General features: G+C 35.4%; 1 protein-coding gene across 1 annotated transcript; it reads left to right on the top strand.

The window, feature by feature from the left end:
• The first annotated feature begins 952 nt into the window (after positions 1-952).
• LOC128210594 (solute carrier family 23 member 2-like) lies at positions 953-25982 on the top strand. The gene is made up of 10 exons (XM_052914945.1): positions 953-982; positions 1867-2055; positions 16871-17052; positions 18033-18074; positions 18808-18928; positions 21668-21827; positions 22097-22350; positions 22759-23032; positions 25417-25512; positions 25753-25982. Exons 1-10 carry the CDS (start codon positions 953-955, stop codon positions 25980-25982), a joined length of 1578 nt encoding a protein of 525 aa, XP_052770905.1.
• The last annotated feature ends 805 nt before the right edge of the window (positions 25983-26787 follow it).

Below are 26787 nucleotides of genomic sequence, written 5' to 3'. Positions count from 1 at the left end.
CTGGCGGAAGGTTACTAAGACATAATTCAGACATTTATTTGTTTCTTAAATCGTGAATATCGTAAACAGAACTTCTCCAGTTTTAACTAATGTGTCACAAGGCGAGAGTGTGGCCTCAATATCGGTGAGTGAATGGGGTGGTGTACTGTTACTCCGCGGTGACAGGTCTAGGTGTAAAACCCGGCACCTGTCATGTTTTACCGGGACCTTTGAAATAGATTCTGGACAAAGTCCGAAAACCCGTCTACTTGATTGTGGTGTTGGTGGGAAAAACACGCATTGTCATCACCCCAAATATCCATTTGTCAGCTAATAAAGACCAGGGGCGTAACACAGCTGACTGTTTGTTTTAGTATTAATGTTGATGAGAAAAAAGATGAACTTTCATCAAGTAATGGAGGAGTTTTTTTGTGAGTGGGGAGGGGGGTCTACCTCTTTGCATTTAGGGCAAAGCATGGTACTCATTGTAAACAAGCGTAATGAATATACTTACAAATTATGCTCAATGCTTATATTTAATACCAATAATGTTATAAATAGCAATACAGTAACTGACATAACTATTTGAATGTTACAGCCAATAACCATGCAGCTTGCCTCATTTTGTATGTGTGTTATATATCCCATTGGTACTGGCACATGAATGATTTTGGCTTAAGAAATACAGTGTGATTTTATGGAAGCGCACTAACGCTTCCCTAAATCACTGCGAGAGCTACGGACCTGATGGCGTGGGAACCGGCTTACATGTCCGTTCGCGAGCTGTCTCCGACCACCTGTGGCTACTAGGTTACTCCAGTGCATAACCTTTTCCTTAAAGCGTAGTGAAACGTTTTGTTCGAAGGAACTAAAGGTGGCCCCTATGGTTTTTGGAAGAAATACTAATTGTATTGTGAAGAAGCCTTGATTGTGGTGATGATGTTTTAGAACAGTGGAACGTTCAATTATGAAAATGAGAATACAAGCGGAATCCGTACCCTTGGTAATGACAAACTCGGTTTATCATGCTTTATTGTTGTTTTTTATAAATTTAGAAATAACATCTTGTGGATTTGAGACGAACAATTGAAAAATTATCTGGAGTTAACCAATAAACCACTTCCTGCGACAACTAAGAAATCAAAAGGTTGTGGCTATTTGGATGTATGAAACCACAGTTATGTTTTCGGTGATGGTTGCGTATACATGGCAATTGCTTTCTTTTTCAAAACTAACATGCTACTGCCCCCGAATGTTGTATGCCTTTATGCATATAGGTCAAAATAGTACTACAATGTACTACTATTCTTGCATACCGGACACGTGTTTTCGGCCATGAGACCAGCGTTTGTGCAAACGCGCCAATTAAAGATATAAGCAATTTCATTTATGACATTTCAAGAAATAAAAATTCAATAAATACTTATTTAAAAAAACACGAAATATATTCTGTGGAAATGCAATGTTCGAACTATTAGAAGCCAACTATAATTGCAAAGTACTGCGCGTCATAACGTCAGAAAACAGCGAAGCTCATGTGTTTTGGTGAAAAGTAAAACAAACGTGCTTTTAACGCCCAATGTTATCAAATTTCAAAGTTAAAGGTATGCAAGAAAAAGAAGCAAGCATGTGTTTCCAGTACGCATTGAAAAATCCGACCCCCGGACACGCCGCGTAGCCGGTACGTAGGGAAGCCTGGTTACCGGCTTGTCAACATGCCCTCGGGTCGGATACCTGACTACCGAATGCACACGTCCCCAGTCCGATTGTATCTACCCGCACCTGCCACACATGGAAGATACGTAAACAGTTTATAAAATCGCAAACATCCGTAATGTCACGATATATTACAAACAATTACGATTATTCCCCATTGTCTCCTTTCAGACGAATGGCGAGCTCCAGGGTAACCATTCTCCTCCCACAGTAATGGAGAACGCGGAGGGTCTCAGTAAGGGCACCCTGTTAAATGGGCACGAGCCCCATGTGGATATTGATATTACAGACGAACCATTGTTTCATTACGACGTATTTGAGAACCCGCCTGTACCTCTTACCATCGGTTTTGCCTTGCAGGTAGGTGATTTCTGATATACTTAAAAAAAGACAGTTTTTTAGATACTAAATAGCTAGTATTACTCTCTAAAATTTAAGTGCGAAATAAAAAAACACCAAAAAAAACAACAACTATGCAGTGAATTACCTCATTAACATAAAATATCTACGTATATATAACTATGAACTCCTATCATTATGAACACTGTCGGCTAATGTTTTACATGTATGTTAGTGCATTTCCGTGGAGACGTTTTTGTCGCCTTATTAACGCATATTCGAAGTATATTTCAAACAAAACAAACAACTAATCGGTGTTCAATATAAAAATATTGATGTATTCACAGCAAATGTTGATGTCGCTGTCACGAAGTCTGTCGACGTCACTTTTAGTAGCGGATATCCTGTGTGCGCGCGCAGACGAAGCACTCAAAGCAAGGCTCCTTAGTACAACTATGTTTATGTCCGGGGTGTGTACACTTCTACAAAACACGATTGGAATCCGGTAAATATTTAAATACTATCCGAACATTCTCAGACAAATAGTTAAATGCATAGGTGGTCAGTAATAAAGAATTATACAAACGTGTGTACGTTATAAGAAGATCCCCTCGCCAGGAAAACAGTCATTTGACTCAGTTCAGGTGCGGAAATATGGTGTCTTTAAACGCAGTAACATACCACGCAGAGCAATTATAAACTATGTAACATTTGTCACGTAGCCGTCATTCTTTCTCGCTGGCATGTGCACGAAGGGTTTCATTAAGTTGTGTATTTCAAGCTGCACATCGCTTTTAGTTCATGAGATTTTCCCATACTTTTATGTCAGAATATTAAACAAATCAATATTACTCACTTCGCAATAACCTTTGACTATGCTATTCCGGGACACATCTCGTATCTCCTTTATTAGTTTCCTATTTCTTAAAGTAGCATTATTATGTTCCAATAGCCTGCCGTTGTACCAGGGACCGACAGCCAGCTACGTGGTTCCTCTCTTGGCACTCATGAGCCTGCCAGCCTGGGCCTGCAATGATGATGGTACGTAGCAAAATTATTAAAAATACTACTTACTGGGAACGTTCATAGAAAAATCATTCTAACGTGACTGTTTTTTTGTTGTTTTTGATTGATACACTTTACCAAAGATTTAAAGTAGTCAATCAGTTGACTGTCTCGATTAGTTCTCTTTTCTTCTGTTAATCGACCAAATATCAATTCTTTCAAAGAAGACAGGCATAGGTTTTGGAACTTCTTCAAATATTATGAATACCAAATGGCCTAGTAAAAAAGCCAAGTAGAGAAGTTTTTCAATCGAAATATGGTTTCAAACATTTTTTTAACATTATATTAAGTAATCAATCTCGTTGGTGTGATTTGGAGGAATTTTGGGTACCCAGAGGAAACCAAGTTGCTTGATCACCATCATTCAAACTTATATGCGCCAGTCACAATTTATGCATGTACATCTACATGATTGAAAGGTTAACGTTTTGTTGTACACGAAATATTGGGGACAAAACCGTAAGTCGATGTGAACTCTACTTTAGATAAAGAGATGTACAATAAAAAGAATCAGAACAATGCTTGCATGTGCGTTAGTTAACGGTGTGGGAATATTATAGCAGGAACAACATGTTTAATTTGTGAGGAGATATCCTGGAAGTTTTGCCTGTTGACTTCAGCATTTACGCTGGTCGAAGACCGTTTGGTCATAAATTTTAGGAAAGCATGACGGATCTTACGTCGATCCTAGATATGAATAAACGTAGGCGTCATGTTTTTGACAAACGGAAATTTGTTTTACGTTATTCCATAGTTCCTTAACTCAGATCCCAACCAGTGAATCTAAAAGTGTCCAGTGTATGTTTAGTTCTTGGTGGAAACCCTAGCGTGAACTTTACTAATTTTACTGATTCAACCCACCAGTCTTGAACGTGTGATATTTCTCAGAGCTATATACTTTTAAAAAATGTGTTCGCAGTTTTGTTGAGAAGTTTTTTTTATGGTAAACGATATACAAAACTCAAACAAGTATATCAAAATACCGTTCAGAATGGCATTATTACCAACATGAAGCCTGTCTTCGAAAACTCCGGAAATTAAGCATTAACGATGCTTCCATTCTTAACGTGATTGTTCATACATACATGAGTGCGCTTTTGTCGACCCCGATGCTCGAATAGGCGGAGCTGGATATCTGCGGCATTATGCATAAGAGTGTGGAGTCGACTGCTTTTGGAGTACGCTTTAACAGAGGCGGTAATCACGTGGTACATTGTTTTGATACCAAGCACTAATAAAATGCTGCGCCCAGTGAGACGGTATGTATTTTTGTATATTTTTTCTCCATAATTAAACTATCAAATTTCCTAACATCAACCATGCTTCAGTGCCCAATTTTCCCTGTAATATGGTACCTTCATTTTGTCAGACAGTTCTGTAGTTTACTTGGAGTGCGTGTCACAAGTTTTCAATCGAGGCGAAATGTGCTGCGGAAATCTTTGAACCAAGCATGTACTGTCCATTTTTTTCTAAATTTCGTCATTTATACACGCAATTTCGTTTACAGAGCTATTTATGAACATTGCATGTAGCCCTATCGATATGCCCTAAGTTATGTTACCATAGCAACGTACGCATTTTGCGGAAATAACGCTACAACCGTCTTTCGAACCAAGCACTTACGGAATATAACTCGAACCAAGCACTATATAATTTATATATTGTTGCAGAATGTGTTATGCCGACACTGTGGGAAATCATACAAGACCAAAGGCGCATTAAGTATACATTAAAGAAACATACAGGCTCAGCACCATACAGATGCTGTGAGCTTATGTTCTTTATCCAAAGCAACTCAAAACCCCACAGGTAAACTATCCGTTTAGGATTGCCATATTTCGAAGTCGTTACATTTATGTTTATGCATATAAAATATTTACTTGAATATAAAGAAATATTTTAAATGTTACAATTTGCAAATACAGGATACAAATATTCTTAAAATATTTATTAAATCATAGTTTAGAGGTTGTGCCCATAGTGAGGAAATGCAGAGCCAGTGTACCGACTGTGACAAAGCGTTCGCCACAAATGGGGATTTGTTTAACCATCGGAGAATGGTACATTCAGACGCCCAGATCGAATGTGTGTGGAAAATGTGTGGTGCTAAATACCACATTCGACGAGATCTGGTGGTTCGTCTGTTATTCCACCAAGGGGAGGAAACGTAGCTGTGGTAAAGAATACGCTTCACGTTCGGCCTGAGCTACTATAGAAGCGTCCAGAAGTGCGCAAATAAGTGATTGAGTGAACTGTTGTTTTTTTATATTTTTTAAACACACTTATGCACCAGTCAATTGTAACCACGGCCCCCAGGTCCGCGAGTATACCGGGGATAGCCTGGGAAAAGGGCCGTGTTTTTACCTTTCAGGTGTCCCCGCAGTGCCGGGTGAATGCGGTGGTTTTGTCTTCGCGCATAAATCGCGGGGAATGGGCCTAACTTAGGGTCCCTGGGGTGCGGGGGTATTTGGCGGGGATTTTAACATTAGTTCGTCGCCGCAGGGCGGGGATTTTACCCGGGGTAGGCTTGATCTAAAGCCAAAGTCCCCGCTATTCTCCGGACCTGGGGGCGTGGTTACAATTGACTGGTGCATAATGTTATCATCTGCTTGCAATGATCGGTTCTTAACCCAATTGAATGTATTTAATCTGTGATAATCTTCAGTTTATGTTTGCGATTTGTAATTACTATGTTAATGATACAGTCCTCGATTTTTGTTTAATTGCTTTTATATGTTCAAGGTTGTATGTATTTGCATAAGTCAGAGTATAATTATACAATATTTATTATATGAATATAGCATGTTCATGTTAACAATGGTTTATACACATTCTATACTTACACTCATACTGTTACGTTAGTAATGTGTGTTGTTTTCACACTGCATGCTTTTGTCATAAAAATAATGAAAATAATAAACATTTATTCGAATTGATTATTTGTTCCTCAGCCATTTCCCGAAACTAATACTCTTAAAGTATACGAAATTTATAAGCTAACTATTAATTGATATAGTTTTGATGCTACAAAATGCAATATTTTAAGGTATGCAGCTCAATAAGAGACAATTCGACAGACGCATACAAAAATAGCTAAAATGTAAAGCAACATATACTCTCTTGGTTTATTTTAAACGTTAAAATATGCGAAAATATTGTACCCAGTAGAGATACAATGTACAATGATGTTCAGTACACTTCACAATGAATAAATACTATGGTAAATTTATTCCAAGCCTATCCTTTTTGTAGTAACCATTTTCGAGTCATTTCTACTGGCTTTCTCCCAACGCACATCCAGATTGCCCTTTAGTGTTCTATCTGTTGAAACAGTCGTATATTTTCCGGCCTGGCAACCTTTTCCGTGCTGATAAGTCAAATGCATATGATACCTGTTAATTGAAAATACATGAGTTTAGTTATAAGTTAAAATAAACGATCACAACAAAAGAGTACTTAGGAATTAATTGTTGTGACGTATACAAAGAAATGGCCATTATATTATGCGAGTTAATGTATGGACGAAAATAAAATACCGCCAACATGGTGCAGTCATTGCAGAAACATTTCCTGATATATTTTTTATATAACTTCAAATCCATATCTTCGATGAACGTTTTAATTGATCATGATTTTCAAATACCTCTGCGCGGAAAAATTGTGTTATATTGTTTAAAAATAAGAGTTTTACCATAAAAATAACGATGCTCGGACTGTTCAATAAAATTCTTCTTGAAATTAAATGGTATTGTACATGATACGTATACATATACAACCTTTATAGTACTATGCTACAGTAGTAGTATGCGTTTCTAGCTGTTGAACGGTTTGTTTATCAGCCTGAAAAAGAAATACATGTAGCGTATAAAATGATGAAGTGCTTGGTTCGAATTATATTTCGTAAGTGCTTGGTTCGAAATATGGTTGTAGCGTTATATCCGCAAAATGCGTACGTTGCTATGGAAACATAACTTAGGGCATATCTATAGGTGTACGGCCAAGGTTTATAAATAGTTATGTAAACGAAATTGCGTATATTAAAGACGAATTTTGAAAACAATGGACAGTTCATGCTTGGTCAAAGATTTCCTCAGCACATTTCGCCTCGATTGAAAACTTGTGACACGCATTCCATGTAAACTACAGAACTGTCTGACGAAATGAAGGTACCATATTACAGGGAGCATTGGGCGCTGGAACATGGTCTATTTGTTTAATTATGGAGAGAAAATAAACAAAAATACATACCGTCTCACTGGGCGCAGCCATTTTTAGTGCTTGGTATCAAAACAATGTACCACGTGATTACCGCCTCTGTTTAATGCTTCAGTGGTTGTGTGCATGATGGGTTGACTACTGGCGACTACTGGCGACAGTTGGCATCAAGTAGTTCGTAAGAACATCGCTCTTTTAGAGTTTGAATTATTTTGCAATATTTAAATTGCAGAATGGTGTACAACCAAATATCTTCAAATGGCGCGTTCTTGCGCGAGACTCGCGTAGGGTAATACATTTATTTTCCAGCACTGGCCACTTGACCGTACACACGTTTTATACCGTAAGTCTTCTGTTATATTAATAAATAAGTTGTGTTTTCATTTAATCATTTTGATTAGTACATAGAATCAAAAACCAAATGTATGATTCTATGTACTAATTATAAGGCAAAACATGCATTGCAACTTGAAGTATCAATATATGGATTGTCAGTAGAAAACGTGAAATGTCAAAAGGTCCTCGGGGTGCATATTGATCAGACATTGTCATGGCATACACATGTTAAGACTGTAGTGAATAAGCTTAATTCAAAATTGGCACTTCTAAGAAGAATAGCATATTATCTAACAGACGAGATGAAATTATTGTATTATAATGCATATATCATGTCAAACATGGAGTACTGTTGTAGTGTCTGGGGACTTACACATTTCTCAGATACCACAAAAATCACTTATATTCAGAAAAGAGCGATTAAGCTAATAATGAAGTCGGGAACTAGCCACTGTGGAAGCATATTCAAACTGTCAGGGTTGCTCTCTTTTGAAGACAGGTGCTATTATCATCTTCCTTTACTTGTTTTTAAAAGCACGAAATGTTTAACTCCTTCGTACTTCACAGAATTGTTAACATTTGCCAAAAATGAGCACTATAGCTTGCGTTCTTCAGAAAACAAGGATCTTTTTGTTGTAAAACCTAGAACAAACTATATCAAAAATACATTTGCCTATAAAGCAATGAAAATTTGGAATTCTCTTCCTACATACATTAAATGTCAAGATAAGCTACCAGCCTTTAAACATGCATTAAAAGGCTACTTATTGGCAGAATAATTTTATCACATATAAAAAAAATCTTGACACTTTATTTAATTCACATTAAAATAAAAAGTTCATTGTTTACATGAATTGTGAATTGTGTTAATGTACGTATATGATATTCTTGCAACAACTTGTAATGGATACTACCAAATATGTAAATGTTGAAAATATATTGATTGAATGTGGTTTTACTGAATATATCTACATTATTTACAGTATGAAATTATTGTAATTTATAATCATCATATTAAACTGAGTTGTGTTTGTCAAAGAAATGTATGATAGTGATAGTGTGATTGTATGTTTTGTATGTTGCTTAATATGTAACTTAGTATATGTGTTTTTGTAAAAGTGTGGGAAAATGAAGACAAATGTGACCGACATAACGTCGTCGTTGTCGTCGTTCTAAAAGCAACTGCGCTGTTAACCGATATATGGTGTTTATAAAATGCTCCCGCGTATCCGCTAGTCGAAGCATTCATCTCAAACTGTAAGGAATATCCTACAATAAATGCATTAAGGTGATTTGGTATATATTTGGTATTCATACTATGAGTACCTTTTCTATTATAAACACAGTCTCACCAGTTTACAAACAACGATCTTATGAAGAAGAACGAGCTGAGAGAATAAAGTCAGACATCGTTAGGTTTACAATTTGACCGTTTGTTGTCTAGTGTATGTGCTAGCAACACAGCCCCGTTCTTATTGCACAGTCAGTTCTTGTGTTTGTGTCTTGAAACGATTTGGAAATGTAAATTTTATTTTTCAACATTTCAGGAACGATACCTGTAAATTCGACAACGACAGTTGACGATAAAATTCAAAAGGTAGGAAGAAATTATTCTATCGTTTGTGTGAACCCAAAAGCTGCTTTACAAAAATACAAGTTTATTAAAGGAAAACCCTACTTTTATTGGAAAAGTATATGATAATCAAGAATTAAGATTTATTTACAGAATATCCAGGAGGGTATAGCCCATGAGGACACAATAATATACAATACAATTATATACAATAAAGTTGTCATATGAATCAACGCATATATATTAAGTATTAACCAAAAATAAGCGTAGATATCGATTAAACATATACATTGAGTAACTAAAATAGTTAAGTAAATCAAAATAATAAATTTACAAAATCAAAAAACATCATTTTAATAAAAACGAATAGACAATTCATTTAGACAGAAACTAGTCAGCTAAGCTAACTAAAATGCATTGTAAACATATCACTATACTAAGTTTTATTAATAGATTTTTATCACCAATTTTTAGCAAAAATAGCACGTTTGTTCTACGTCTATAAAAATGGGCATATACTCGAAAAAAATCTACTTCTACGACTTGGCATATGTTACATATCCTCTGATCAAAGGGTTAAAGATATTCTACACTCATTATTAAGTATTCATGCAGATGCACGTTACTTCAATAAACTAAATCGATTTTTTTTACATATGCTATAGAAACATAGAACATGTTATTTTGTCTAAAAATGCAACACTAGAGTCTTCTAAGATTCCACATAAGTGTTTATGAACTAATCCCTTAGTCTCTGCTACACACTAATTGTTAATTTATTATTTCCTTCAACGTGCATGGCCGAAAGAAATATCGTAATAACGAATACCAACAGTTTTTGTTAGTGTACCTGTCACAACTACTCAATAAAGTAAGATAACAAAAGTATTGAACTTATTATCATATATTGTATGTACTTAATAACTTAACTAAGTACATTACACAATTATGGTATCTAGTTGTCTTGTAGTTTACACATCCAAGTTCGCCCTGAATAATATCCTTATATATACGTTTAAACACCCAACAATATTTTACAGGTACTCGCTCTATGGCATTTCTTTAAACAAATACCAGACTTCACTACCATAACAAAAAAGGGCGAAATAAGCTCATCAAACAAATCCAACTTAAGGCTAACAATAACATATCTTAAGGTATACAAGTACTTACTTGTCTTTAAAGTTTGACATGCAATTGCATTTTGGGCATCTGAAAAAGGGCCCCCGGGAGAAAAACTGTTCCCAGATAATTAAACTTGCTAACAATCTACATTTCATTACCAGTGTTATAAAAATGTATGATATATAATGTCAATGAACGATGGCTTTTTGCATGTAGTACACATGCTACAAAATATTACATTCTGATATGCCCCAGCATATGTACTGTACTCGACTCCTCGATTTTCCGTTTATCCATGTTTGATTGTAAAGGGATACAATTCATTACAAATGCTTAGTTATTTACATTCATTTATTCAGATTTCACTAGCCTTTGCTAACAAACCTGTTTAAAGAGTAAAGTCACAGTTAAACCCGAAATTCCGATGTGATTTTCGTGTCGTTTGACTATTACCGTATATAATGAAGCGTTTTCCAGAATCGGGAGGAAATAAAATTTGGCCATAGCTTGAAGCACTACGCGTACGATTCGCAAAAGGGGCGTTTCGTTCATTTTCGGATGTTTGCATTTATCTGGAAATAACTTATAAGAAAATGAAAAATGCAGGTATCATTTTATCTCCTTGATTAAATCCAGAAATACGTCAATACGAAATAAGAGGAAAATTGATATGTGAAGGACTATAAAAAAATAAACAAAATGGTAAAGCGTTTTCTTTATCCAGCGATTGCATATTGTACCTTTTTCTTCTGACGTATAAAATGATGATATATTTTCGAATGGAGTACTGCCTTCCTTAGGAGTCCTAGTTGTGCCACGCAATGGCCAGAGTACTTGCAATTTTACTTGTATTTAGAGGTTTTGCTACCAGTACCTGAAGGGCCAAAAACATGGTCACCCCAAAAAGGGACAGTTATCACGTATCACAACATTTGTTGTGGCACAAATTTAACTTAATATATAGAGAAGGAAAACATTGGGGTAGGGGGTCCAACGTGTTTTGTGATTGCCGAATTTTAAGTGAGGGAATTGTGTGAAGCAGAATGAAATAGCGGCGTTGAAGGGAATTTCGGTGTTTCAGGAAGGTATTTTCACCTGGTAAGTAATGCACCAGTCAATTGAAACCACGGCCCCCAGGTCCGGGGGTAAACCGGTGATAGCCGGGGAAATGGGCCGTGTTTTTACCTTCCAGGTGGCTCCGCACTGCCGGGTGACTGCGGTGGTTTTGTCTTCACGCAAAATATAGCGGGAAATTGGCCTTATCTGGGGTCCCTTGGGTGCGGGGGCATTTGGCGGGGGTTTTACCAGCAGATCGTCCCCGCAGAGCGAAGATTTTGCCCGGGCTTGGCTGGACCGAAAGTCAAAGTCCCCGCTATTCCCCGGACCTGGGGGCCGTGGTTACAAATGACTGGTGCATAAGTTATATCACCTTTCTTGCAATATAAATACGCCTACCCGGAGACCACACGTGTAAGCGTCTCTCGGTTTTTTAACTTATGTTTCGTGAGGCCTTAACAAAAAAGTTTTTGAGTGTATAAGCTGAACGATTGATTGTTTACAAAGTGAAAATAGAAAATTGCGTGACTTGAAACTGTGTTTTCAGTCCAAGTTTACCATTCTTTTACCTATTTTAGCTATTTGTCATTGATTTTTTGCATTATTTATCATTTCGGCGGCTAGTGCACTTACATGGGCACTATACGGCCGATATTTTTATGTTTAAACACCTTTTATGTTGGGCGACGAAGTTTTATGCAGTTTTTGTGTGAAGCAGAATCAGAATATGCATGCATAAATAACAGTGTAAATAAGACACGAGCTGTAACACATGTCAATATTTATTACAAAAGGAAATTTGAACGTACGGTACGTTAAGATTAAGATTTAAGATTTACAGTTTTAACGCAGGCACTACTCAGACTTTACACATCTTTTAAAGTATTTACTCGTACTACTTGCAGCGATTGATTGATTGATTGATTGATTAATTGATTGATTGATTGATTCTCATTCATTCATTCATTCATTCATTCATTCATTCATTCATTCATTCATTCATTCATTCATTCATTCATTCATTCATTTGTTTGATTGATTTGTTCGATTTAGATTTATTTTTTTATTTGTTAACTTTGTCCAAAAATGGATCATCATTGCATAGCGCGTCATCTTTCATGGCACCCCTTTTGCTACTAGTCTGTTGATTTCTTTCATGGCACCCCTTTTGCTACTAGTCTGTTGATTTTTGAAACACATATTTCAATCTCAATAATGATCTTATCATGGGTTTTGATCAACTAGCATTTCAGCTTTTTAAACTATAACTTTTGTGACAGCTTTATATTTTTACTTTTTTATTTGCCCTTCCATTTAGATTTCCTTTGATTGCAGAAGGGTTAATACTTTCTTGGGATATGGATAACCTACAAGCCTTCTACTTTTTTATCATTCTGTGGTGTACTTTCGTACTGGATGATTTATTCATTGGTTTTTCGTCAGTGAAGACATGTATATATTCTTCTGTATCTGTATGATTATGTTCAAAGTGCTTATCTTATAAGAGAACGGTCATGCATGTGTGAATATTTTAATATATAGACAGACAGACATTTTTATTTAGACTTGTACAATGTACATCATCTACATAAACATATATATTTTCATAAAGCATGTCAACGTGTATATACAACATGTAATGGTAAATACGTTTTTGTTTTATATAACACAACATACTATGTGTAACAAAGCAACATACTATCATTTACTATGTGTAACAAAAAAATGGAGGCTGAACTTAATATTTATCTTTCAACATTCAACAAATTATTTCGAATAACAAGAGCATATTTAATATACAAAGCTAGTTTAATTTATTCATTTCTATCATTCGATTTCAATAATCGTAGAAATTTGTATACAGAAGGGTGCATATAGTAACAAAGTTTTAAATATTTCTTCCTAACATCGGAATAACATGGACATATGCATATAAAATGAAATACATATTCAATATCGTTAGTATTGCAACAAGTTAAACAGTACCGTTCCTCTCAAGGTATTCGGTTTCTGGCATATCTACCACTCTGAATTCTCAGAGGAAATACAGATAACCTTAGTCTGGAGAAGTACAAGCGTAAATTTGTTGGTAAAATATCGAGGTATTTTTCGTATTCTAATGAAGATTTAATCTCTTTATATATAGTTAAAACTGTACTATTGTTAAGTGTTCCGAGCCAATTTTGCTGAAAAATATCTAGCAGTCTACGTTTAAATTCATACAAAAAAAATTACAATCTATATTGGCAACATTGTCAAATATATAAGAAAAACCATGAGCGTCTAACAAATTCTTAACATTTGATACCCAATTTCTTTTACCATTATTACAATCTGACAAAGCTTGCTCATATACAGTTTTTAAAATAATATTATCAGTTTTAACTACTTTAAACCAATAGTTCATTATTCTCATATATCTATGTATATAAAGCGGATATCTTCCTAGTTCACCATAGATACAGGCATTACAGGTATTTGGCCTAACCTTCAGTAGTCTTTTGCAAAATTTTAAGCGTATTCTCTCTATTTCTTTTGATTTAGAATTTCCCCAAATTTCACAAGCATAATTCAAAACAGACAAAACAAAAGCGTCAAACAATTGGCAAAACGTTTTTGGATCAATGTCATTATCTTTACATTTGTATAATAGAAAATTCATAGCCTTAAGGGCTTTGCCAATTAAATGTTCTTGATTAAGTGCAAAATTACCCGTGTAGTTGAAAAAGTTCCAAGATAGTTAAAATCATTTACTACATCAATAGCGTTTCCATTATAGGTCCAACACTCAGTGTCTAATAATCCACCACGATTACGAAAAACCATGATTTTAGTTTTAGTGGTATTCACTTTGAATCCCCATGTATTACACTATTCGAATAATGTGTCTAAATGATCTTGCAATTCTTTAGGTGTTTTACCTACAATGGCCATATCATCTGCGAATAACAGTAACATCAATACTATATCATCAAATTGTAAATCGGATTCAACATTGTTTTGTAAATACAATTCAAAGTCTTCAACAAAGACAGAAAATAAAAGAGGGGACATTACCTCCCCTTGGCGTAAACCAACAGCATAATTAAAATACTCCGAATAATTAGAACATGATTTGACACAGGATTTAACTTGTTTGTACATATCGCGTATAATTTTAAGAATTTTGCCTTGGATTTCACATTTATACATTTTAAGCCATAATGCATTTCTATATATGGAATCAAAACATTTCATCATATCGACAAATATAACATATAATCGTTTATTTTCACTTAAATATTTTTGTACTAATGACATAAGTATAAATATTGCATCAAGCGTAGATCTGCCTTTGCGAAATCCGAATTGTGCATCCGAAATTATGTTATGTTCATTGCAAAAAAAGTTCAAGTCGTTTGTTAAGCACAGAGGTAAATAACTTAGACTTACAACTAACAAGGGTAATACCTCTGTAATTGTTTACACCATTAACATTGCCTTTTTTATGCAAAGAGATTATAATACCATCCATCCACTTATCCGGATAAATACCCGAGTTCAAAATACACTTGAATAGATCACATAAATGTGCCGATGATAAATCCATACTTTCAATAAAATATTCATTTAGCAAGCAATCACTGCCGTATGCTTTTCCTCTTTTAAGAGACTTAACAGCTTTTAAAATTTCATCTACAACGATAGGTTGGTCAAGTTCTGGGAACGTTTCATTTTGTTTATTAAAATCATTATTTTCACAAAAATCTTCCGCTTCTTCGTTTGAACAATCAAACACATTACTGCCAAGATTTTCAAAATATTCTCGAAAGGATTCTAACTCTATTTTATTAGAAACCGACTTATTCTTATTTTTAAAATATTTCCAAAAATCTTTTGGTTTAGCTTTCTTCAATTTCTCTATTTTAGACATTTTGCGTACATAAAATGCATTTTTCTTTTTGTGTATAATATTCTTATATTGCATTTTACTTTCGCATAAATCTAACCTATTTACATTTGTTTTATCACAATTATACAAGTTTAATGCATTCAAATAAACATTACGAGCATTAACACATTCTTGATCAAACCAGTCAGTATTTTTCATATAACTCTCTGTCTCAAAACTAGGTTTATTGTCAAAATAAGTACGTTTTAAAAATAAAGGATCTGCGACACTTCGAACAATTTCAGTGAAATTATTTAATGCATCGTTTAATGACTGTTTGGTGCAGTTATCTAAATTAAATACAATATTATTAAATTCTGGTAATTTACCTATTATACCAGATCGAAATCGATCTTTATAAACATCATTCCATTTATACCGTACTTCAGAAAAGCTAGCATCATTTACTGTCGGATTATTACAAATCAATGAAAATTGTAACGGGGCATGGTCGCTCCATTCATTAAATTGCCCAATAGAAAACCACTGATCATTGCAAAATGACGTTCATTACATAACAAATAGTCAATCACTGAAGTACCGTTACGAGACAAATAAGTGAACTGATTTGTATCACCAATGCGACCATTAACAATACGTATATATGATGATTTACAAAGATCTAATAATTTAATACCATGACTATTGTGACTTTTGTCTACAGATGCCCTGACCGGGGTCCTATCCGGTTCATAATCAATGTCATCAACATACATATTACACTTATCGTGAATTACATAGTCGTTTTTACTACTAATTCTACTGTTAAAATCCCCACATAGAAACACTGAACCTAAGTTTTCATAAGCAAAATGTCATTTTCAAGAGTATCAAACAAGTTAATATTATTAAATGTATTATAAGCTGTATACAGTTTAGGCTATGTCATGGTCCGTAATCATGATACAAGTAGTACCGAAACGTTGCCACACTGCCGGCACACTTACCTCTATATGTGTGTCAGTAAAATGACGACTGATTTTTTGTTTAGTAATTACGTTTATAGCAATAACTATACTAGCAATGTAAAATCTGTAACAATTTTCCTGTAATTTAGATGTTGATGATAAAAAACAACATGTATGGCCCCGTTCCTTCAACATAATAATAGTATTAATAAATGCTATTTACTTTTTTGGCAAATCTGTTAATTCAGGGTATTTGCTTTTAGTTTTACTGAATGGCCGAAAAATGGAAGCGAGAATAGGGAAGAACGGTAGGGGGGTACACGTATTCCGAATCTGCAACGGTTTAAGTGAGGTTTTGGAGTCTGATATGCAAGATGCAAGACACTTAAACCTTTGCAGATTCGGAATACGTGTACCCCCTGGGTATGATGTATGGAAATGAGAAGCACCAGGAAGTGATGTCAGCAAATGAGAGAAAGGGGTGGTAGTAAATCCGAGTAAACGGAAATAGGAGATGAGAGATTCGGGGTTAGAGAAACAGTTATATCGTAAATTCTCCCCTTTTTTGTTCACATTTTCATGACAGTTGATAATTCTCAGTTATAATTCCGATCTTTTACCTTGCAGCTTGAGGGCAGTCTGATGATCGCAGGCGTTCTGCACGTGCTGGTTGGGCTGACGGGGATTGTTGGACTTCTTCTTCGCTTTATTGGACCGATCACGGTCGTCCCGGCGCTGACAATAATGGCTCTGTACGTGTTCAGCGCTACGGTCAGGTTCGCCAAGGCGCAGTGGGGAATCACTGTTCTGTAAGTATCCGATGATGCTTTCGCTGTAATTGTAGGTGGACGATGTTGGTTTTGATCGACATTAAGTATTTTCCTTGACAGTAATATGGGTGTCAAACATGATGGACCTATTTTATCATGTAGATACAATTGTTGTTATCACCATTGAAGAAATTCAAATGTTAATGTTTATGCATATGTTACTGTTTTTATTTCATACACAGAAGATGTACTTCAACAATTATTTAGCAAAGACAACGTTACTGTTTGTAAAATGAATTATATAATTGAAAAAGTTATTCTGCTTTATGATGGTCATAAATTGGATGTTGTTTACAAATTTACCTATCGATTTGTTGCTTTGTCACAAAATGGCACCTTTTTTAAACGATTGTTTTCGTTCTTTATTCTTATTGAACATACTTTTTGATGCTATGCTTTAAGATATACGTGATAAGCTTAACATATTCAATGCTATGATGAGCCCTATACTTACTAATGGTATGGGGGTTTCCATAGAGTGAATGATATCGAGAGAGTTCAACTAAAATTCTGGGCATGCCAGCAAACATGCCATGCTTCAATGGGCTAAATTCACTTTCAGTTTGTTCAGGAAAATACGATTTTTTAAACACTGGCTTTACGTTAAATGATACCCTGAGCATCTTATGTGTATGGTATTTACCATGAAATCTGTTAACGGTGAATATATCAATACTTGGTCAGTTAACTTAAAACTGTTGTTGAAAGTCGAATGTGCGTTTTAGATGTGAAAATGTTACGGATTTACAGATAGAAGCTGTTTTTAGAAGAGTATGTATATATATATGTAAATATATATATATATACGATAGTCACTTACAACAGCTTTCTACAAAAGTTAGAGATTCAGAAAACCCCAATGTCATGTTAGTTTTAAACAGTAGTTTTAAACAAGATTTTGCACTTGAAAAACTATTGATTTTGTATCAATAGCAATAAGTTAATGATATTTCTTACAGCATTCTGATTACGGCAGAGAACCCTATTATTGAAGAAGGAAGGTAAAGACATGTATACATGTACAGAGAATATAGAAAATGCAAAATAAATGTTGTAGAAAACAAATATCAGTTTTTATTAGTATGTCCACATCATAAGGACTTACGTATAAAATATGTATTACATAGGTAGTAAATGCAGTTGAGTTGATCATAAGCTACAAATAAAACACTACTTAGCTTTAATGTACATGTTTAAACATGTTACGTATTGCTGTGACTTTTCTCCTTACGATATAATGTTTGAATTCTTATTTATATTTTACTCAAATTATAGTGTCACTCAATTCCATCAAGCATGTTCTTTGGGTATTGGCAATGTTCTAATTGAATATGCCAATACAATGCTTTCTTGATTTGATAACCCTGGACAAATAATTATATGTTAAACAAAGTAGGTATTTTGATGGCGGTCTTCAATAAACGTCAGTTTTCGGTTTGAAATACATATCCCTGAGAGGATGTAGGACGGTCACAGGGGTCTTCTTGGTTGTTTTCCTTTAACAGTAGCGGAGTCAGGCGGTTGTCAAAAACAAAACAAAACACTTTTACATTCAATGCAAGACTGTGGTAAATTTAACTTTACTAATATGTTTAGTACAGTATAACCCTAACATTCGAACTGCTACACGAAATGAGCACTGAGGAATATCGTCCACTAAAAAACTTAACAATACGATGCTACTAGAATGTAAAATATAATATAATTTCCCCATGGCATCTCAATCTGTTTCAGAACGGTGGCTATTGCTCTCATTTTGTCGTTCTACCTAAAGAAGTTCCGGACGCCATTACCGTTCTGGACGCCTGCTCGCGGCTTTCATATCCGCTGGTCTCACTTTCACAAGATGTTCTCGGTAATCTCATTTTTCAAACAGTTAAGTCAATGCATGTGTATATATTTGAGCAATGGTGAAAAATATTATACTCCAAGACGATCACAGGGTTCTTCTTAGATGCGCGAGAACAGGAGATATGTCTACGCGCATCAGACCCATGGACATATTCGCCTCCGACCCACGACCATACAGCCATGTTTAGCTCATTGTATTTTCTGATAGTTACACTAGTATGATTGGCGCTATGTAAGACCTTATTTTTCCCTGATCATATTCTTCCCACCTGGGAAAAAAAGGATCCTATTCTTCACAGCGGGGGAAAATAATCCCACCTTGGAAAAAAAGGATCCTATTCTTCACAGCGGGGGAAAATAATCCCACCTGGGAAAAAAAGGATCCTATTCTTCACAGCGGGGGAAAATAAGATCTCATTTGTCACACATTTCGAACATATATGTCACAGCTCCTGGGAAATTTGTGATCGAAGCCGTTTTTTTATGTACCATGAAATCACATTCCTCACAGGTCAAAAATTGCATCATTTTTTTAACAAAAAAGTAAATTTTACAACTGAGTTACATTTGTCACAGATTGCTATTTCCAGTATTGCAGATATATTTTGTTGATATACATGTATGAGTATACATTCTTGTCATAAAGAATCGTTGATTTTGTTGTTGTCGTTTTTGTTGCTGTTGCTGTTATTGGCTGCACTTGTAGGCGCAGTGGCGGTTGTTGTAGAGATAGTTGTTTTATTTTTTATGTTGTTGCTGTACGATTATTAGTGGTATAAGTAGGAATAGTATTGGTTCTTGTTTGCACCGTAATAGTTGGTGTATGCCTATTTAAGGTAGATGGCATTGTGTTTGTTGTGAGTTGTGTTGGTATAGACAGATGTACTGGAAAAAGTATTTCCAACGCTTTCAACGGCTAAATTTCGGGCAAGCAGTGAATACCGCAGTGCTAGAAGAGCTTTGGTTTAAAGATAGTTCTGTTCCGAGCTTGCCTGATATGGTCGGGCATTTACGATAGTGTAGCAATTCACCCTCGCGGAAACAATCCGACAAAGATACATATAGAGAAAAAAAATAGTTTTAAGAATTGGTGGTGGAGTTGTTGTTATTGTTGTTGTAAGAATATGTTTTTTGTTCTTGTATAAGGCGTAGTTTTAAGAATATGTGTTGTTGTTTGTTTCAATGGCGTAGAAGTGGTTATTGTAGGTATTCGGCGTTGGGGGACATATTATATAAACCTCGTAGCTTGCCAAAAATATAACGTATATTGAAGTATAAAAAAATCTAAGCCTTTCGTTAAGCCAAATAACTCATTGCATTAAGTATGCCTCTTTCAAAGAAGTACATATAGTTTATATTGTTTTGTACATATCAGTCGGTCGGTAGGTCGTCCCGTCGGTCGGTCAGTCGGTATACCAACGATGTTTTTGGTTTCTAACGATGACTGCATCGTATCTTTGAAAGGTATTTGCATTAGGTGCTCTGAATTGTTTCCCTCCGTCTGCAGATTGAGTTGGGATCTCTAATCATTGAAGTACTTGTGGTTTACCTATTGTTTTTTATTATTATTTGTTTTATTGATAAGTTTCCTCAAGTTAATGCATACTTTGATAAGATTTATCTTTTGCGTTTTATCTTCATTAAGAATTGTTGGGATAAGAGTGAGGTTTGTGCACATAGACTGGTTTAAACCCCCAGGAAATTTACATTTTACTGACTGTTCCAAGGCGGTACCTAACAATTCTTGATAAACATACCAATTATTTATATATGCACTGTGCTGTTTGTAGAGTTGTGTGCTGTTCTATGTTTCTTGTTTGTGAATTTGTGTTCTATGTCTTTGGCGTTGCCCATTGCCACTAAACCGGGCTTATGTTTAAACTTTTTGCTACTGAGCATGTTTCTGTAGCTTTTTGCATATATACCAAAGCTTGTCCGGTTGATAACTAAGGAACGCTTGGGCTTATGATGCTCAAACTTGGCATGGTTTTGGGTCACCAGGTCAAAGGTCAATGTCACAACGACCGTATACAGTAAAAGATTGTGTGATGATAACTAGTGAATGCTTGGGTCTGGGGTATTGTTGTTGATGTTGTTGGTGTTCTTCTTCTTCTTCTTCTTTTTCTTTTTCTTCTTCTTCTTCTTCTTCTTCTTCTTCTTCTTCTTCTTCTTCTTATTCTTCTTCTTCTTCTTCTTCTTCTTCTTCTTCTTCTTCTTCTTCTTCTTCTTCTTCTTTTTATTATTTTCTATTTATTTTTATTATTACATTTTTAATCAAATTTATCAAACAGCAATGTCATCGACAAAATCTGTGAAGAATATGATTCTCTTGCTTACCACCATTTTGGTCAATCATATATGTCACAGTTTGAAACTGTGAAGAATAGGATCCTATATTTCCCAGATCTGTGAAAAATAGGATCGGGAAATAATAAGGTCCTACAGCGCTATCGCCCACTCTTACGACTACACTTATCTTCCGTAGAGGCAAATGGAGATTACTACGCGCGTACCGGATGCACTTTTATTATAAGACAGGTTGCGAAACACTACATGTGTACGATAACGAGTAGTTGACATTAAAATAAAACATTTATTTGAGTTTAAAACTCATATGCAATATCTTTTTTTGTGGGCTGGTTGATTTTAGCATAAATCACGTTCCTTTGCTTGTGTACATGTCATTTCACCCATAGACATACCTGTTCAAGTACTGTCTATAGACTCATTTTCAATCTTGTAGATTCTGATTGCGACACTAGTCGGATGGGCGCTGTCGGCCATTCTGACAACTACAGGGGTGTTCCAAGAGGGCGGTGAAGATAGTCGAGATTACTACGCGCGTACAGACACACGAACATACATCATATATGAGACAAATTGGTTCATTTTTCCATACCCCGGTAAGTGAATACACGTAGGCTTTAGAATAAACGAATAATGCTATTAGAGGGAACAAACTTGCAGAATATTGTTATTGTTATACATAATTAAAGCTAGTATTAAAGTTGCATTTACAACTAAAGAAGTAGAAAATACGGAAAAAAAACATGATGTTTATGATACTTACTTGTATAAGAGGATAGCTTTAAATATACAATTAATATGTTTCACTAAATCGTATTGTATGCCCAATATGGCACACCCAATAAACTACGAAGTCCTACTTTAGGACAATTCGGCCCACCTGGATACGACACAGGCGCACTGATCACTTTTATCCTCGGGACGATTGGTTCTATTATCGATTCCATTGGCGACTATTACGCATGCGTGAAAGTGATTGAAGCCCCGCCTCCTCCAAAACACGCGGTGAATCGAGGAATAGCAGTTGAGGGTTTTATGTCCATTTTGGCGGGGTGGGCAGGTGCGGCACATGCAACCTCAACTTTTGGAGGAAACATTGGGGCTATTGGCATCACGAGGGTACAGTTAAAAATAAAACTTCCGTTTTATAATACTTACAGCCGTTTTATAATTAAGTTTTGTCAGAGTTAGAAATTACTATCTAGAGCATAAATGCTAACCTCACGGTACATGTATATTTAACCTCATAGTAGATGTACATATTACCTCATGGTGCATATTTATCTAACCTCATGGTGCATTTGCATGTATATCTAACCACATGGTACACGTATATCTAAAACAAAATGCATGACCATTCCATATCAACAACTGTTTTGTACAGGCTTATCATGTAATGGTCACTTATCATTCTCATTCGTACAACTTTCGTGTATTACGGTATCACAATCAACGTTTTAACTGCCACACGAATTTTGAAAATGAGTTTTAACAAAGAAGACTAAAAAAATCCTTTATATCTGACAGGTTGCCAGCTTACGTGTGTTCCAAGTGCTGGGGCTTCTGTTCATCATAATGGGGGTGATCGGCAAGGTAGGGGCGGTGTTCATCACTATACCGTACTCAGTGATTGGCGGACTTCAGATCATCAACTTTGGCGTACTGGCAGGCGTCATGCTTTCAAATTTACAGTTTATTGATCTCGGGTCGAAGAGGAATGTCACCATTATTGGCATGTCCATGCTGGTGGCCATGATGATGCCACATTGGGTGAAAACTACGGAAAACCCTATCAACACAGGTACAAGAGAAATTCAGAATGTAATGCAATTAAAGCTCGTTTAGAATTACTATTTAAGATAGGATATTTAATTGATTTCTGTATGCTAGAGATCATAGAATACCGAGATATTGATATAGTAATACAACTATTGTAATGACCGTCTTTACATCCACTAAACGGCCGCTGTAACACCTGTGAAGCGTAATGTTTAACGGACATGGTTTTGTTTTACTTGGCATTTGCATACATACAATATTTTTCACTTCAATGCCATCATTTTCAGGATTTTAAAGTGCACTAGTTAATTTTTTATTTCTTTTGTAGACTTTAAAAGGCGTACGACCAAACCGTATTCAATCAGTTTACAGAAAGAAATTAATATTGAAAGTACGCTTATATTAAGAAGATATGTTACAGCTTCTGAACACGTTAATGTAACTCTGTGTGTCCTTATCTACAATCGTGGAAAGGCTGGCGCCGTTGGTTTTCTTCTAAATAAACGTTAGCACATGCTAACTGCTGGTATACTTCTCTGATTTAGGACTAAACACATCACAAAAATGTTCATCAAATGACTCCAAGTGAATGTAGTGAGTGCTTTGTAAGGGTCTTTGGTAAAATCAAGAACGTATGGATTTGTATTTATTTGAAATGCATCGTTTTTGAGTATAATAGTTTAGTTATTTATTTTTGAAAAATACATATAATGTTAATGTGTCAGTAAAATGTATAACAACCAATTACTGGTCCCTTGATATATAACGCTGAAGACATGTAGATATAATAGCGCAGGTAAGGCGACAACGCAGTTAACATATGTACACAAATAAGTTACTGAAAAAGCAGAAAGCAAATACTGCCTTTTGGTCTGAGGTCAGTATTTTTTAAGACATTTTCATTGCTACACTCACACATGGCTTTTTCCAGCGGCCGTGCATCAACTTTTTCTTGATATAGTCTTACTATTTACAAGCATTTTAAGATGAAACAGGAGGTCTAACGTCTCCATATACCCTATAAGTTGAATTTACGAAGGAACTCTTTTGTTGAGTATGATACTTGGCCATCAGTTTATTCAATATGTTAACCGACGTTTCTGTAAATTGTCAACACCTACACAACATTCTGCCAACCATACGGCATTGTGTCGAATGTTTTATTGCAGGAGGCAGGATACATTTACAATGAAAATGAAAGTACAGGCTGATTATATAAAATGGCATTCTATACGTGGACCAAATCCATGCTGTATTGCCCTCTGTTGTCTATCAGATCTCAGATCTAATTGTCCTGCTGTGCAGCACTGGAGGTTTTATTAAGGAAATGGACATCACATCTTATATAATAGTTTTATTTGTTTACTTTTCCAAGAACTATTACAATTACCATGCACTACAAAAGGAATACGAGTTATGCTATTTTTTTCATCCTTTTCTATAAAATATGGAGTTATGAATATACATTACGTAGGCTATTTATCATTTTAATCAAAGTGCTTAAAACGTTGAAAAGGCTTTCAGTCTGCTACGTTTTAGTGAGTATAATGATGTAATTGTAAAGCAAATTAATATTAACATCTAAAAATAATATATGCATGCTCATGAATTCCTTCGCAAATTCTTATTGATTTTTATGATGAAACTCAATTAATGACCATGGAATATCAGTCACTTGAAATATTCATTCAAAAGTATGAAGCAATTGCAATTAAATATGCAACTTTATCTGGAACTTTGGTTTTACAAACAATGCACTGCCACGGGTAAAGCATTTAGGCATTTTAGTAAAATCTACTCTACACGTCAAACATGACCGGGTAGTATTTCATTTATTACCAGGTCGAGGGTATGTCCGCTAAACTAAAAAAAACATCCAACTAAATGCATTGGACATTTTAATAAAGTTAATGTTAAAGGGTTCTTTCTTAAAAAGTAGGATTCTCGCGAAAAATTTCGCTGGATCGAATCACCCACCTACTATATTGCCTGTATGTATTGATGTATCTTATATTGTCCTCAACCTTTGTCGCTCGTGTACAAAATCGGCAAACATGACATCTCACTGGTCGTAGCAGGCCAAAAGTCTGTTAACGCTTTACGTGCTTTGATTTTAATTGTAAAAGTGTATCACATGCATTTAGTAATGGTTCAAGGTTGATAGTATGTACCTACACAAATGAATGGTTTGTTGCGACATAGTCTAAGTGAAACCAAAGTGTATTTTCCACCGAGTTAGAATTGTAGCGAAATTCAAAAAGAGGCTAAATTATGAAAGTACTAGCAACATTATAACTGTCATAAAATGGGGCCGTTAGTAGATCCGTTGAGTAAATAATGATTTATTAAACCATTTTTCTGCATAATTAAGGCCTCAAGTAGTCACGTTTTCTTTCCTTACGCCAGGTATTGAGGAGCTGAACAACACGATACTTATGCTCCTGGCAAACCCTGTCTTCATGGCTGGCTTTCTGGCCTGCTTTCTCGACAATACTATGCCAGGTAAATGCATTTTTGCAATAATATAAGTGCAATCTTTCCAATTTCTTCTACCATACCCTTTGTAGAGTAACGGACTTAGCGTTCGTAGCGTTTGGTTGTGTACCAACCGTGTCAATGTGTAATTGTCTATTATCTAGTTTGTTTGTTATGTAGAGAACAGTAAATAATGTACTAGTTGGAAAATATAATATCATTCATATAATACCATATAGCATTCAATACTTCTTTCAACTTTGACAGGAACTCTAAAAGAGCGCGGTATCAAAGCCTGGCAGACGGAATTAGAAACCGGTGTAGATGATGAAACCATCATGGAAAATAAGCCCACTAGTGTCGCCGATGCAGATCGACGGAGCAAACTCATCAAGATTCTCTATGTAATTCCGGGATTTAATCGGATCACGAAAAGGTTTCGGTGGATACGGTTCATACCAGTCTGTCAGAGATATAATCCTAAGCTGGACGACTAGGTATAGGTGAAGTCTTCTGTGTCTGTGAAATTACTGTCAGCGCGAATGTTGTGTTTTGCCAAACTATGTAAGTTCTCTGACAATTATTAGGGCATTATTCTCAAAACGGCCCGCTCGGTATATATATCGACTGTATCACCATATACCGTTGGTTGAAGCGAACTCTTGACTTCAACTTATGGCGTAGTTTGTGGGCCATCGACTTCTCATCTTAACGTTCTTGGCGTGCCATTAGACATGATTTGTACTATATTGAACTTTGTGGAACTGCAACTGTTTGATATTTAATTTATCTGGGTTGGTATTTTTATTTCACATCATCACGATGCTGTACGGTACTCTTACTATTGTGTAGAAGTGATCGTCACGCTTTGACCTTGACAAATAACACCACTGTACTTGCCTTGAAACACCATCCATTTTATGTTAATATCGGTCTGAAACAACCAATACTATACTGTGTCAATGTCATGTGCAGTTTATAATTAAGTCAGGCCGATAGCTTCATTCCTAACTTTTTCGAAATCAAAATGTGAACAATAATATCCAATGTTTAGAGAATATTGGGCCGATTGTTTTAAACTATGTTAAAGTTAACAACGCTGTTGACGTCATCGGCGCATTGTATTGTAATTATATTCATGTTCTAGTATTTATTATTGGTGTTGGTGTTTCATTGTGTATATCCAACCGTTACTTTGCAATTATCTCACCTTTATGTGTTTATCTTTCATTTCTAAAATATAACCATTTATAGTCAACATTACCCTGAAATAAAAACTAATCAGAAATAGCTGTTTTTTTA

This window comes from Mya arenaria, chromosome 12, assembly GCF_026914265.1.
Source record: "Mya arenaria isolate MELC-2E11 chromosome 12, ASM2691426v1".
Taxonomy (NCBI): Eukaryota; Metazoa; Mollusca; class Bivalvia; order Myida; family Myidae; genus Mya; species Mya arenaria.
Note: the sequence above shows the minus strand (reverse complement) of the source record. Positions and strands in the feature narration are given on the sequence as shown.